Source organism: Micromesistius poutassou (assembly GCF_964030765.1).
Source record: "Micromesistius poutassou genome assembly, contig: SCAFFOLD_5940, whole genome shotgun sequence".
Taxonomy (NCBI): Eukaryota; Metazoa; Chordata; class Actinopteri; order Gadiformes; family Gadidae; genus Micromesistius; species Micromesistius poutassou.
In genome coordinates this window covers 1-13,458 of record NW_028176963.1, presented here as the reverse complement: position 1 = coordinate 13,458, position 13,458 = coordinate 1, and the positions used below count along the sequence as shown (strand labels likewise).

Genomic DNA, 13,458 nt, shown 5'->3' with positions numbered 1-13,458 from the left:
CTGCTGTATCGTCATGTTAAAGTCTTCCTCCTCATTTGACCTCCTGTCTTCTCAGTGAGCAGCTGTGAACTCAATCTCTCTCTGAATCCACTCTGAATCCCTTTTCCTTGATTTACTTCTTTTAGGAACACTTTATCCTCCTTTTCTTCTCTTTCATTTATACTTTTATAACTTTATTTTATACTTTTATAACTTTATACTGTATAGGGCTGAACACATCACAGAGAAGATAGGGTATGTTACAGTTTACCACAGTTTATATATCTTAAGTTTATTGGTTTATTATTATTATGATGTAATATTGTGCAATGTGTCTGTGTAACGCTTATCAATCTTATATAGAGAAAACAACGTTAGTGTTTCAATATATTGTTCTTTTCTGAGCCAGTGTGGTGAATTAAACTTTACTGTTTACATTAGGTGATTAATGGTGTCAATGTGATCTAAGTGAGAGAGTAAGGATGAGACAGAAGTCCTTTGACTGATCTTATATTTAATCACAAGTTAAAAAACCTTAATGTGTTAAATGAGTCACTTCCAAGGGCGCGGGCTTCAACCAGTAGAAACAGAGGTGTAAGCGTGTGTGTGTGACACAACACACACAAACAAAGATAGAGAGAGACAACGAGAGAGAGGGAGAGAGAGAGAGGAGAGAGAGAGAGAGAGAGAGAGAGAGAGAGACACACACACACACACACACACACACAGAACAGAGAGAGAGAGAGAGACAGAGACACACACACACAGACAGAGAGAGAGACAGAGACACACACACACAGACACACACAGAGGAGAGAGAGACAACACACACACACACACACAGAGAGAGAGAGAGAGACAGAGACAGACAGACAGAAGAGAGAGAGAGACAGACAGACAGACAGACAGACAGACAGAGAGAGAGAGAGACAGTGACAGACAGACAGACAGACAGACAGACAGACAGACAGAGACAGAGAGAAAGACAGAGAGACGGAGAGAGACAGAAGAGAGAGACAGAGAGACAGAGAGAGAGGACAGAGAGAGACTGAGAGAGAGAGACAAACAGACAGACAGAGAGAGAGGAAGAGAGACAGTGACAGACAGACGACAGATAGAGAGAGAGGAAGAGAGACAGTGACAGACAGGACAGACAGACTGACAGACAGAGAGAGAGAGAAACTACAACAATGACAAACAGCAGACGCTGTGCAGGCGGTGGTGGTTGGTGGGGTTTCCTCTTGACAAGCTGTGTGTGTGTGTGTGTGTGTGTGTGTGTGTGTGTGTGTGTGTGTGTGTGTGTGTTATGAACCTTGGCTTTCCCTGAAAACACGTGACTCCAGTGGCCTGAGAGAGGAGGCAGTTCTGTGAGCTATTGGAGGCTGTGATTGGCTGTCTGGCCCGCCGTCATATAGCTGTATCACCATGTTAAAGTCTTCCTCTCATTTGACCTCCTGTCTTCTCAGTGAGCAGCTGTTAACTCAATCTCTCTCTGAATCCACTCTGAATCCTTTTCCTTGATTTACTAGTTTAAGGAACACTTTATCCTACTTTTCTTCTCTTTCATTTATACTTTTATAACTTTATACTGTATGGGGGCAGAACACATTTTCATCACGGAATAGATAAGGTAGGACAGTTTACTGCAGTTTATATTATCTTTAGTTTACTGGTTTATTATAATGATGTCGTATTGTGCAATGTGTCTGTGTAACGCTTATCAATCTTACTATAGAGAAAACAACGTTAATGTTTCAATATATTGTCTTTTCTGAGCCGTGTGGTGAATTCAACTTTACGTTTACCATTCAGGTGATTAATTTGTGTCAATGTGATCTAAAGTGAAGAGAAGGACGAGACAGAAGTCTTTGACTGATCTTATATTAAATCACAAGTTAAAAAACCTAAGTGTTAAATGAGTCACTTCCAAGGCGCCGGGCTTCAACCAGTAGAAACAGAGCGTGAAGCGTGTGTGTGTGTGTGTGTGTGCGTGTGTGTGAGAGAGAGAGAGACACAGACAGAGGAGAGGAGAGAGAGAGAGAGAGAGACACACACACTACACAGACAGAGAGAGACAGACAGCCAGAGAGACAGACAGAGAGAAGAAGTGGTAATGATACTCTTATCTCAACCTGACAAATGTATTTATTTTATTACCATCCCCACACATGGAGATAAGAGAGGCCATTAAAGTGTGAACTTGGGGAAGCGACCTCCCTCTTGAACTGTCGTGGCGTCCGGCCACGAGGACATCGAGGTTCAGTCATTGAAGGCCGGTACATTCCTCTGCATAGACAATCCAAAACCAGCGAGGCTGTGATATGAAACATGTCAGATATGGACAGGGGAGAGAGGGAGGGAGGGAGGGAGGGAGGGAGAGAGAGAGGGAGGGAGGAGGGAGAGAGAACTAGAGAGGGAGGGAGGGAGAGAGAACTAGAGAGAGGGAGGGAGGAGAGAGAACTAGAGGAGAGGGGGGAGAAGGGAGAGAGAGAACTAGAGAGAGGGAGGGGGGAGAGAGAACTAGAGACAGGGAGAAGAGAGAGGGAGGGAGAGAGAGAGAGAACTAGAGAGAGAACTAGAGATAGGGAGGGAGAGGGGAGAGAGAGGGAGGAAGGCTAGTGTCATCAAAAACCTTGTGTGTTAAATGAGTCTTCTCTTCCAAGGCGTGGCCTTCAACCAATAGAAACAGAGTGAAGCGTGAGTGTGTAAGAGAGAGAGAGAGAGAGAGAGAGAGAGAGAGAGAGAGAGAGAGAGAGAGATTCAACCAGTAGAAAGAGAGAGTTAGAATGATGGACTCTTCAGACATTTCATCTATTTCTCTTTAGACAACATCTAAAGGCAGATCAAGTGATCAGTGAGTTGTGTTTGTGTCCAGGTCTCCAGTCTGCTATGGATGAGGAGAGAGAGGAGGGGGGTCCTACCTCTAAGACCACTCTGTCTGGGGAACATGGCCGCCAGAGCAAAGCTAAGAGGTAAGAAGAGGATCTCTCTGTCTGTGACTGTTGTCCATCTCAGAGCTCAGCGGTGATATATCATGACTCCATCATTAGTCTGAGTAACAGCTGTGTGTGTGTTGTGTTGAAGCCCAGAGCAGCAGGAGAGAGCAGACTCCCCTGGACCCAGCTGTGTCTCCATGAAGAGTGACTGGTCTATGGGTCAGCCTCCTGTCTTTAAAGATGGACGCCCCTCCAGAGAGGAGAGGTAGGAGTTTCAAACAGACCATGACAACAGACCAGTCGGTTGTTATCGGACTCTACTGATACTCTCTCTCACAATCAATCATGAACTAACTGAAGAGGATTACAGTTTACCTGTACTCCTTACACACACACACACACACACACACACACACACACACACACACACACCATTTACCAATAAAACATATTGCAGCTCAAGAGTCAAAAGTACAGCGAAAGAGAGATTAAGGGATGAATAAAAAAACAAAATAAATGTAAAAATTAAATGAAGATACAACGTAGAATAATAACTAAATAAATACAATTACACAGGATACTTGCACAGTATAAATATAAACTCTCTCTCTCTCTCTCTTTAGTGATGTGGTTGACATGGTGGTAATGAGAGGAGTGATAAGGAAGTTTTAGTGATGTGGTTAACATGGTGATAATGAGAGGAGGGATAAGGCTGTTTTAGTGATGTGGTTGACATGGTCTTGTTTTTCTAGAAGAGTCCAGCAGCAGAGAGCAGACTCCCCTGGACCCAGCTGTGTCTCTATGAAGAGTGACAAATCTATGGGTCATCCTCCTGACATTAAAGATGGACGCCCCTCCAGAAAGAAGAGGTAGGAGATTCAATCAGACAATGAAAACAGACCATTGGTTGTTATTAGACTCTACAATACTGATGTTTACAAGTTAGGAAAAATAAAATAGATCTAAAGTGTGTTTTTGTGTATGTGTGTGTGTCTTCTCTCCACAGACAACCCCACCAGAGGTCAAAGGTTACCAGTGGTCAGTCTGTACAGCAGCATCAAACAGAGCTGATCAAGGTGTGTAAATGTCCACCAAGACGTTTGACTTAAACTCTACATGAACATTAGAAAGCATCTCTTGTGGTGCTCATAGTCTCCAGGCTTCCCTCTTTAGACCAGCGGGACGTGAATCCAGGACTGATGCTTCTGATGTCCTCAGTTAGTTCAGAGTAAAGTTCTCCTTGATGTTTGTTCTGTTCCAGAGGGCTGAGGAGAACGCACACGCTTTTCTAGACAAGGAGCTGAAAAAGCTCTGGAGGGATCTCTTCCCAGATTACCCACAATGCTCAGAGAGTCAGAGGGAGGAGGAGGAGGAGGTGGATGGTAAGAAGAAGGAGCAGAGGAGGCGCGCCATAGAGGGAGTGGTAGACATCACAAAGCTCTGCCTGATGGAGATGAACCAGGAGGAACTGGCCGACACACTGAGGGGCGGTAAGAGATTCACAATATCACAAATGCATTCTTGCTGTTCTAAATGTTCCTGAACATTTCCTGCATGAAGTCATGTGTGAAAGGGAATGGGGGGCAATATTCCAGGTTGTATCTAGTAGAATTTCCAGGTTGCCATTTGGTTGCCAGAGCTGAATTCACTGAAAGGGAAAGAGTTTAGCTTGGTGGAACTTCTTCATCTCTTCTTTATTGAGACCAAAGAAGCAAGAATCTTAAAATTTGACCGGTTCCAAGTTGTCTTCATCTTGGATGGTCTAGATGAGTGTCGACCCCCTCTGGACTTCCAGAACAACCAGACCTGGACTGATGTCACAAAGCCGACCTCAGTGGACGTGCTGCTGACAAACCTCATCAGGGGCAACCTGCTTCCCTCCGCTCGCATCTGGATAACCACACGCCCTGCGGCAGCCAATCAGATCCCTGCTGAGTGTGTTAACATGGTTACAGAGGTGAGAGGGTTCACCGACCCACAGAAGGAGGAGTACTTCAGGAAGAGATTCAAAGAGGAGACGCTGGCCAACACAATCATCTCCCACGTGAAGAAATCACGAAGCCTCCACATCATGTGTCACATCCCAATCTTCTGTTGGATCACTGCTACAGTTCTGGAGGACATCTTCAAAAAATCTCAGATAGAAGAGAAGCCCAAGACCGTGACTCAGATGTACATCTACTTTCTGAGGCTTCAGTCCATACAGAGGGACAGGAAGTACCATGGGAGAGCTGAAACGGATCCACACTGGAGTTCAGAGAGCAGGGAGATCATTGTTTCTCTGGGAAAACTGGCTTTTAACCAGCTGGCAAAAGGCAACCTGATCTTCTACGAGGCCGACCTGGCAGAGTGTGACATCGATATCAGAGCAGCCTCAGTGTACTCAGGAGTGTTCACCCAGATCTTTAAAGAGGAGTGTGGGCTGTACCAGGACAAGGTCTTCTCCTTTGTCCATCTGAGCATCCAGGAGTTTCTGGCTGCCCTTTATGTCTTTCTGTCCTTTATCGAGACTGGTGTCAATCTGCTTTTAGGACAACTGCAATCGCTCTGGTCTATTCTTGTGAGAAACAAAGAAACAACAAAAAGAAAGCTCAAACTTTACCAGAGTGCTGTGGACAAGGCCTTACAAAGTAAGAACGGACACCTGGACTTGTTCCTCCGTTTCCTCCTGGGCCTCTCTCTGGAGACCAATCAGAATCTTCTACAAGGTCTGCTGGGAAAGACAGGAAGTGGACAGGAAGGGAAAGACCCCTCATGCACACATGAGGAAACAGTGTCCTACATCAAGAAGAAGTTAAATGGAGATCTCTCTCCAGAGAGAAGCATCAACCTGCTCCACTGTTTGAATGAGCTGAACGACCGTTCTCTACTGGAGGAGATCCAAAAGTACCTCACATCAGGAAGTCTCTCCAGAGAATCTCTCTCCCCTGCTCAGTGGTCAGCTCTGGTCTTCATCCTACTGACATCAGAAGAGGAGCTGGAAGTGTTTGACCTGAAGAAATACTCTGCTTCAGAGGAGGGTCTTCTGAGGCTGCTGCCAGTGGTCAAAGCCTCCAAAACATCTCTGTAGGTTCACTTATAACATGTATAACAATACACACAACACAATATACATAAAACTGGAATATAAGGTTCAAATAATATGCAAAAGATATCTGTAGGTTCATAACAACATGCATTAGTATTCTACTCACAACATAATAAACATACTAGAATAATATAAAAGTTATAATAATATACAAAACATCTCTGTAGGTGTACTATTAAAGTATAATGTATAACAGTACACATAAGAGCATATTAACAATAACATTATAGAAGTAGTACAGTTCATTTACAAAAACATTTTCAAACACAAATAAAAAATATTTAAAATGTTACACCTGAAACGTAATAAACATTTAAACATCTAATGATTGATGAAATATGTTTTCAACTAATAACATTCCTTCATTATGCAATAAGTTAAAGATGTTATTTTAATCACAGTTCCTAACATGTTCTGTTTACTTTTGGCCAAGGCTGAATGGCTGTAATCTGTCAAAGAGATGCTGTAAAGCTCTGGCCTCAGTTCTCAGCTCCAACTCCTCTAGTCTGAAAGAGCTGGACCTGAGTACCAATGATCTGAAGGATTCAGGAGTGAAGCTGCTCTCTGCTGGACTGGGGAGTCCACACTGTACACTGGAAACTCTCAGGTCAGTTATCAGCCTCTTCTTCAAACTGGTTATTCTAGCTTCCAGTAATTGCTGCTCCTGCCTGATGCATTTCTGTTGCTCTTTTCCCTGCTGACAAAACACTCCCTGGTTCTACACAATGTTAGAACATGTGAAGAAACAGTCTTAGCGTACCAAACACAGCAGAGTTCTCCTGACTATAACCGAACAATATCTCATTGAGTTGTAGCTATTGAGAAAGGAGCATTTGTTTAAGATCCTGTTTCGCATTCATGTGAAGGAAGTTCTACTGTCTGTGATGATGTCATCTCCCCACTTCCACTTCCTGTTCTCAGACAGGGTGACAAAGCTTTGTCTCCATAAAGTATCAATAAAGCTTTAACTTGTCCTCCAAATGGAATGATGAATACACTTAATAAATGTGGTTACTTTAGTACGAACTGCTCTCAACCAGAAAGAGTAAATGGTGTGTGTGTGTGTGTGTGTGTGTGTGTGTGTGTGTGTGTGTGTGTGTGTGTGTGTGTGTGTGTGTGTGTGTGTGTGTGTGTGTGTGTAGGTTGTCTGGCTGCCTGATCACACAGGAAGGCTGTGCTTCTCTGGCCTCAGTTCTCAGCTCCAACTCCTCTAGTCTGAGAGAGCTGGACCTGAGTACCAATGATCTGCAGGATTCAGGAGTGAAGCTGCTCTCTGCTGGACTGGGGAGTCCACACTGTACACTGGAAACTCTCAGGTCAGTTATCAGCCTCTTCTTCAAACTACGTCTTGGGGTTGTTTAATATGTAAGGGATGATCCACGACTAGGTGGACTGTTATCAATATTGATATGTATGTTATACGTGATGTACCTCTGGCCAGCTGATGTGAGGGTTAGGGGTTGTTGACCTGTTAACTGCTAGTATGTTATGTATGTTATACGTTATGTAACTCTGGTCAGCTGATGAGAGCTGAGGAGTTGTCATTAGTGTAGACATGGTGATGAGGCTTTAGCCGTGCTGTGATCTGAATATAATGCACCCCTCACCACTAAAACATCACTGGCCGTGGTAAAGTGAAACATATTGAACAGTAAAGATGTCCTTTATTAATGTGGCGGTGTGGAGGCTCTCAATGTGAATCTTAGGTTGCTTGACAACGCCACCTTGGGAATTATTATATATTATTTGACATTGATCAAAAACACAGGTTCGTTCCACTCGACACGTGGTTCCCAGTTTAAAAAAATACTGTTTAATAAAATATATATATATTAATCACAAAAATTAGCATTCATCCCAACTAATAAACAAGGAGCCTAATCAGGGGCTGAGGCCTACTGGTGGGGAAAGAGCAGGTGAAGGGGAAGGGGACTCAACAGGAATAAATTAAAGGGAAAGGGTTCACCCAGACACACGTGGCAGTCACACACTGGTATCACCAAATCCAAGGAAGCACAGCACACAAGAATGAGGGACACCACCACCCATGTCACCAGCACCACCACCAGCCTGCAGCCACTGAGAAGGAAACAAAAAGGAAGTTACAACGGAAATAATTAACCCAAAATGTATGAAGCAATATACAACATAAAGCAGGAAATAGTTCACAAAATAAACTTAACAAAACAATTTACTTAATCAAAATAATAAAGTACAGAAAACAAAACAAAATTAAGGGATTAACTCCTCAAAATTAAAGAATTAAAATTAAAGGGATAAACAGGTTAAAGGTGTGGTGTTGGCAGTCCACCATGCAAGCCGGCTGTAGCCAAAAGCCAGCAACAGCAGCACCACCAAGCAGCACAGAGCAGCAAGGAATAAGTGGCTGCCGGAGACAAAGCAAGGGACAACGTTGTATATAGCAGCAGAGACAAACGGTGTGATTAGCAGCAGAGACAAACAGCAGACAAAGCTGTAGACAAAGCTATAGACAAAAGCTGTGTACAAAGCAGCAGCGGCCCCAATCAGCTGGTGGCGGAGCCAGATAAATCAGATAAATCTATAGATTTCGGCCAGCTGATGAGCGTTCCCTGTCAATAAACATAAAATTTGTATGGCTAAGCTACATTTATCAAGGCTTTTGGAGGTTAGATTTAAGGTAGCATACCCGTTTTCAAAGTCAAACCTGCACAGGGAGAGGGAGGGAGGGAGAGAGACACACGGCAGGGGACATCTACCTGTGACCACACTAGCATTAGCTACAGGATAGCATTCGGTGTAACACAGAGAGAGAGGACACTTACCGCTCGAGAGAACCAGCGACTAAACAGAGCACGGAGCATGCAGTCGCTGCTCTGCAGTGAAAACACACCGGCTTTAAGCATGAGGACACAGTGATAAATGAAACGAAGCAGTAGCCGCAGCAGGGGCGCGGAGCATTACCTGCACGGGCAAACACCTGACCCGGAAATGATGCATCAGTGAGAGGACTTCTCCTGACTCTAACAGAACAATATCTCATTGTCCTCCATATGGAATGAATACACTTTCTAAATGTGTTTAATTTGGTACAAACTGCTAGATAGAATAAATGGTGTGTGTGTGTGTGTGTGTACACAGGTTGTCTGGCTGCCTGGTCACACAGGAAGGCTGTGCTTCTCTGGCCTCAGCTCTGAGCTCCAACCCCTCCCATCTGAGAGAGCTGGACCTGAGCTACAATCACCCAGGAGACTCTGGAGCTGCGCTGCTCTCTGCTGGACTGGAGGATCCACACTGGAGACTGGACACTCTCAGGTATGGAGAGAGGACAGCTCTCCACTCGGGGACAAAGTCTCCTACAAGGGTTCAAGCCGCTGCTAGATGAAGCGCTTTGAAAAGGCAGCTGTAACTCATGTTGTGTAGAGAGTGATGAGACAGCAGATGATGAAGGTGAATGTTTCAACATGCTGCTCTCACTTTGTTTACCCCCCCAGTGTGGAGCACGGTGAAGTGTGGAGGCTGAATCCAGTTCAGAGACGTAAGTGTTTGTTTAGTTTGATTCATCACAACACTATGGTTCATCAATTTATCTCCAGCCTGTATGTGAGCTCAGATCGTTCAGTCTGTTGTTTACAAAGGTGTCCCTTTGAAGGCTGGTGCAATGTGTGTGTTTTGGGAAATTCAAAAGTTGAATATCTTGGAAGGTTACGTGTGTGTAATAAGCTCATCATGCCGAACATTTTGATGTATTATATGTTTTATCACAAGGTTGCCACAACACACACACACACACACACACACACACAGACACAGACAGACAGACAGACAGACACACACCAGGCACGGGAAGTTGTTTTCGTCCGGGGATGCGCGCGGGCGGAGTTGTTGGTGGGGGGGGGGGGGGGGCGTCGAGGCGTCGAGGTAAAACTGATCGGCCAATGAACAGGCCGGCATTAGCTCAGGGGGTAGAGTGGGTTGGCTGGTAACCATAAGGTTGCTGGTTGGATCCCCGGCTCCTCCTCCTCGCTGAGTGTCGAGGTGTCCCTGAGCGAGACGCCTCACCCTAACTGCTCCCGACCAGCTGGCTGTCGCCTTGCGTGGCTGACGCCGCCGTCGGTGTGTGAATGTGTGTATGAATGGGTGAATGTCAGGCAATATTGTAAAGCGCTTTGGGTGGCCACTGGTTACAAGAAATGCGCTGTATAAATGCAGTTCATTTACCATTAACCATGCTGCTATCCACCAATGAGGCTGTTAACTATACATGTTCTACTGTTATGCTGCCTATGTAATGAATTACACAACCAAGCAATGAGAAAGGCTTGTAATTTAGACTTTAGACACATTGACTTACCTGTTGATAAGGAAGCAGGCAACTTCAGAGTCCTTTTGAAAAATCGTAATCCTTCATTAGCTCTTTAAACCTGGGAAGAGCTAATACATTTCTTAAAATGCTACAGTGTCCCTTTAAGAGAAAAAAAAGCAATTGATCGTGATTAATCACAGCAAATTGTGCGATCAATTGACAGCACTAAGATATACGTGTGTGTGTGTGTTTACACACCTACCAGTTCTCTGGTCCAACAGTTAAGGGCTGATTATGGTTCCACGTTCACGCAACGCAACGACCACGCAGACGCTTCGACGCAGTCGTGAACCTTTATGGTTCTGCGTCAGGTTTTAGTGAGCGGACCAATCACAGCCCTTGCTGCTGCGTCGCCTCGACGGAAGGTGACATTTTTTGGGAGGCGCACGTCAGGCCCTTGTGGTGGACGCAAGGAGGGTCCGCGAGGACGTAACTGTGTGTTCACACCAAACGCAACGGCGCGACACGATTCCATACAAAGTCAACGTAGAGACGCGAATCGGCGAAATTTGTCCCGGCAAATTCATGTTCACTCCCTGGGTGAAGTAACGTGGGTGAAGTAACGTAAAAACAGCCAATCAGCGTTCAACCAGCCGGGCCAACCGTTCCCTGCACTCCGCAGTGAACCGCAGCTTGGAGGAGAAAGTGATTGTTTCCGTTTGCGACTCCTGGAGCTCTATATATAATATGATATTATATAATATAATATATAAATATCTATATAATATATACAATATATATAATATCAAGGCACAAAGCTGTGTGCGCCTCCCCACACACACACACACACACAACCCTAACCCATAAACGACGGACATTCCGACGTCTCTCCCTCTTCCACAACAGGTAAAGACATGCAATGGTGGTTATCTTGGCCATGGTTGATGAGAATGAATTGGCATAAAGCACCGTTGGCGGGCAAAAGATGTTGCGCGACAAAATTCGCCTGACATAACTGCATAGCGACAGCTTATGATTTGTCGCGCGTCAAAACCAATCACAGCCCACACAACAATATACACACAACTTTTTATATGTAGGGTACAGATGCGCGTGCCTAACTGCCTATGTAGTTGGAGATTAGGCTATTATAACGAATAATAATAATAATGAATGAGAAATTACACAGATTAGAATAGAAAAACACACACACACACACGATCGGATGGATCCGACTGGGATTTTCGTTGCCGTTGCGATGGGTTTCCTCTATCAGCGACGTATACAATATATATAAAATCCCAGCCTCTTCAATTTTAAAATAGTATGTCAATATTTTGAATGAATAGGCCTACATTTTTGTTATATATGTAAAATGTTCCTATATATAGCCTATTATTATAGCTTACATACTAATATTTTAAAACATGGGAATGCGAAATGCATCCTGGGATATTTAACGGTCCCAAGTCCACACGAGTCACCTCCGACGCATCCTCGGTGGAACGGCCTCATCGAGAACGCATCGAGAACACACACGGGTTTTACGACAGTACGACAGTCCACTGATTGCTCAACGAGCAACAGCTGAGTCAGAAGGCTAGAGCGAGACCAACTGAAAACGAATCCGGAATGAAACTAAAACTGTGATTCTGAAAAAAGTATGAATGATATCGAAATTCTGTTGACATATTATTGAAGATACAAATGTGTAGATTTGTTTAATTGTTTGAACGATGGTAAACGGTAATGATGGTCATTTTGACCAAGTTATGAAGTCTTAAGTGGTTGAAGAGGATGAAGCATGAATCAGCGTTTTTTGAATTTTCCAATGCAAACGAATGGGGGGATTTTGGGCGAATAACCTGGAATATCTCGGGAATTATGAATAATATCATGTCTTGTTCTCCCGTCAGATGCCTGTGAACTCACACTGGACCCAAACACAGCCAACAGACACCTCTCTCTGTCTGAGGACAACAGAAAGGTGACGCAGGTTAGAGAGGACCAGTCGTATCCGGATCACCCAGAGAGATTTGACTTCTGGTCCCAGGTGTTGTGTAGAGAGGCTCTGACTGGCCGCTGTTACTGGGAGGTAGAGAGGAAAGAATGGGTTTATATAGGAGTGACATACAGAGGAATCACAAGGAGAGGATGGGGTGATGACAGCGGGCTTGGAGGGAACAACAAGTCCTGGAGTCTTGGTTGTCATGATGGTGGTTACTCTGCCCTGTACAACGGTATAGAGACAGACATACGTCTCCCCCCCGCTGGCTCTACCAGAGTAGGAGTGTATCTGGACCGGCCTGCTGGCACTCTGTCCTTCTACAGAGTGTCCCGAGGTGTAGGAGGGTCCTCAGACACACTGACACACATCCACACCTTCAGGTCCACCTTCACCCAGGAGGACCTCCTCCCTGGGTTTAGGGTATGGGAGGGAACCTCAGTGTCTCTGTGTCGGCTGTAGAAAAATAAAAAGCGGTCACCCCCGGACCCCCGGACGACGACGCACTGTGTGTGTGTCCGTCGTCGTGCGGGCGAGCAGGGGGGTGCGGAGTTGTTGGTGCGGGGGGGGGGGGGGGTCCACGTAATGTTTATCGGCTCAGGCTGATGACTCAGCGTCTCTGTGTCGGTTGTAGAAAAAAAAAAGGGCGGACGGACACACACATATACACACACACACACCCACGTACACACACACACACACACACACACACCAGGCGTGGTAAGTTGTTTTCGTCCGGGATGCGCGCGGGCGGAGTTGTTGGCGGGGGTGGGTGGGGGTGGGGGGGGTTGTGGTCCACGTAACGTTTATCGTCTCAGGCTGGTATTCTCCATCCCGTAAAACTGATCGGCTGATGAACATCGAAGACAGATGAAATGATTAGCCGTCCCTTCGTCCCGTACTTCAAACGTGACGTACAGAATGTTGTGGAACAGGAAAAACCTCCTACCGCCCCCCCCCCCCCCCCCCTCGTCTCCCCCTCCCCCCCCCCCTCGTCTCCCTCTCTCCCTCCTCCCCCTCGTCTCCCTCTCTCCCTCCTCCCCCTCCCCCCCCCCCCCTCGTCTCCCTCTCCCCCTCCCCCCCCTGTCTCCCTCTCCCCCTCCTTTTTATGGGGCTTCCTAAAAGTTGATGCTGGTAAACCATGAAAGGAAGAGACTTTTAAGAT

General features: G+C 45.5%; 2 protein-coding genes across 5 annotated transcripts; both read left to right on the top strand.

The window, feature by feature from the left end:
- Positions 1 to 4,526, top strand: LOC311377435 (uncharacterized protein). 4 transcript variants are annotated; one of them, XM_084491330.1, is made up of 6 exons: positions 1 to 54; positions 2,855 to 2,951; positions 3,064 to 3,180; positions 3,668 to 3,784; positions 3,922 to 3,991; positions 4,177 to 4,526. In XM_084491330.1, the coding sequence occupies exons 2-6, from the start codon at positions 2,869 to 2,871 to the stop codon at positions 4,456 to 4,458; spliced, it is 669 nt and encodes a 222-aa protein (XP_084347456.1). In that variant the 5' UTR covers positions 1 to 54; positions 2,855 to 2,868; the 3' UTR covers positions 4,459 to 4,526. The 4 variants fall into 4 exon arrangements, with proteins under 4 accessions (XP_084347456.1, XP_084347454.1, XP_084347453.1 ...); XM_084491328.1 differs by lacking the exon at positions 1 to 54 and adding an exon at positions 1,355 to 1,444 and having other exon boundaries at positions 3,671 to 3,784; XM_084491327.1 differs by lacking the exon at positions 1 to 54 and adding an exon at positions 1,355 to 1,444.
- On the top strand, positions 4,526 to 12,840 carry LOC311377433 (NLR family CARD domain-containing protein 3-like). Its single transcript, XM_084491326.1, has 6 exons — positions 4,526 to 5,981; positions 6,437 to 6,610; positions 7,146 to 7,319; positions 9,124 to 9,297; positions 9,477 to 9,520; positions 12,205 to 12,840. The coding sequence occupies exons 1-6, from the start codon at positions 4,861 to 4,863 to the stop codon at positions 12,753 to 12,755; spliced, it is 2,238 nt and encodes a 745-aa protein (XP_084347452.1). The 5' UTR covers positions 4,526 to 4,860; the 3' UTR covers positions 12,756 to 12,840.
- The last annotated feature ends 618 nt before the right edge of the window (positions 12,841 to 13,458 follow it).

What these genes read in the sequence shown, in the direction of transcription:
- LOC311377433 (XM_084491326.1), top strand. Translation starts at nt 4,861, where the DNA reads ATGGTTACAGAGGTGAGAGGGTTCACCGACCCACAGAAGGAGGAGTAC. An exon ending in TGTACACTGGAAACTCTCAG is followed by an intron (nt 7,320 to 9,123) that starts GTCAGTTATCAG and finishes GTGTGTACACAG; the next exon opens with GTTGTCTGGCTGCCTGGTCA. An exon ending in TGGAGACTGGACACTCTCAG is followed by an intron (nt 9,298 to 9,476) that starts GTATGGAGAGAG and finishes TTACCCCCCCAG; the next exon opens with TGTGGAGCACGGTGAAGTGT.
- LOC311377435 (XM_084491327.1), top strand. Translation starts at nt 1,405, where the DNA reads ATGTTAAAGTCTTCCTCTCATTTGACCTCCTGTCTTCTCA. An exon ending in TTTGACCTCCTGTCTTCTCA is followed by an intron (nt 1,445 to 2,854) that starts GTGAGCAGCTGT and finishes GTTTGTGTCCAG; the next exon opens with GTCTCCAGTCTGCTATGGAT. An exon ending in ATCAAACAGAGCTGATCAAG is followed by an intron (nt 3,992 to 4,176) that starts GTGTGTAAATGT and finishes GTTCTGTTCCAG; the next exon opens with AGGGCTGAGGAGAACGCACA.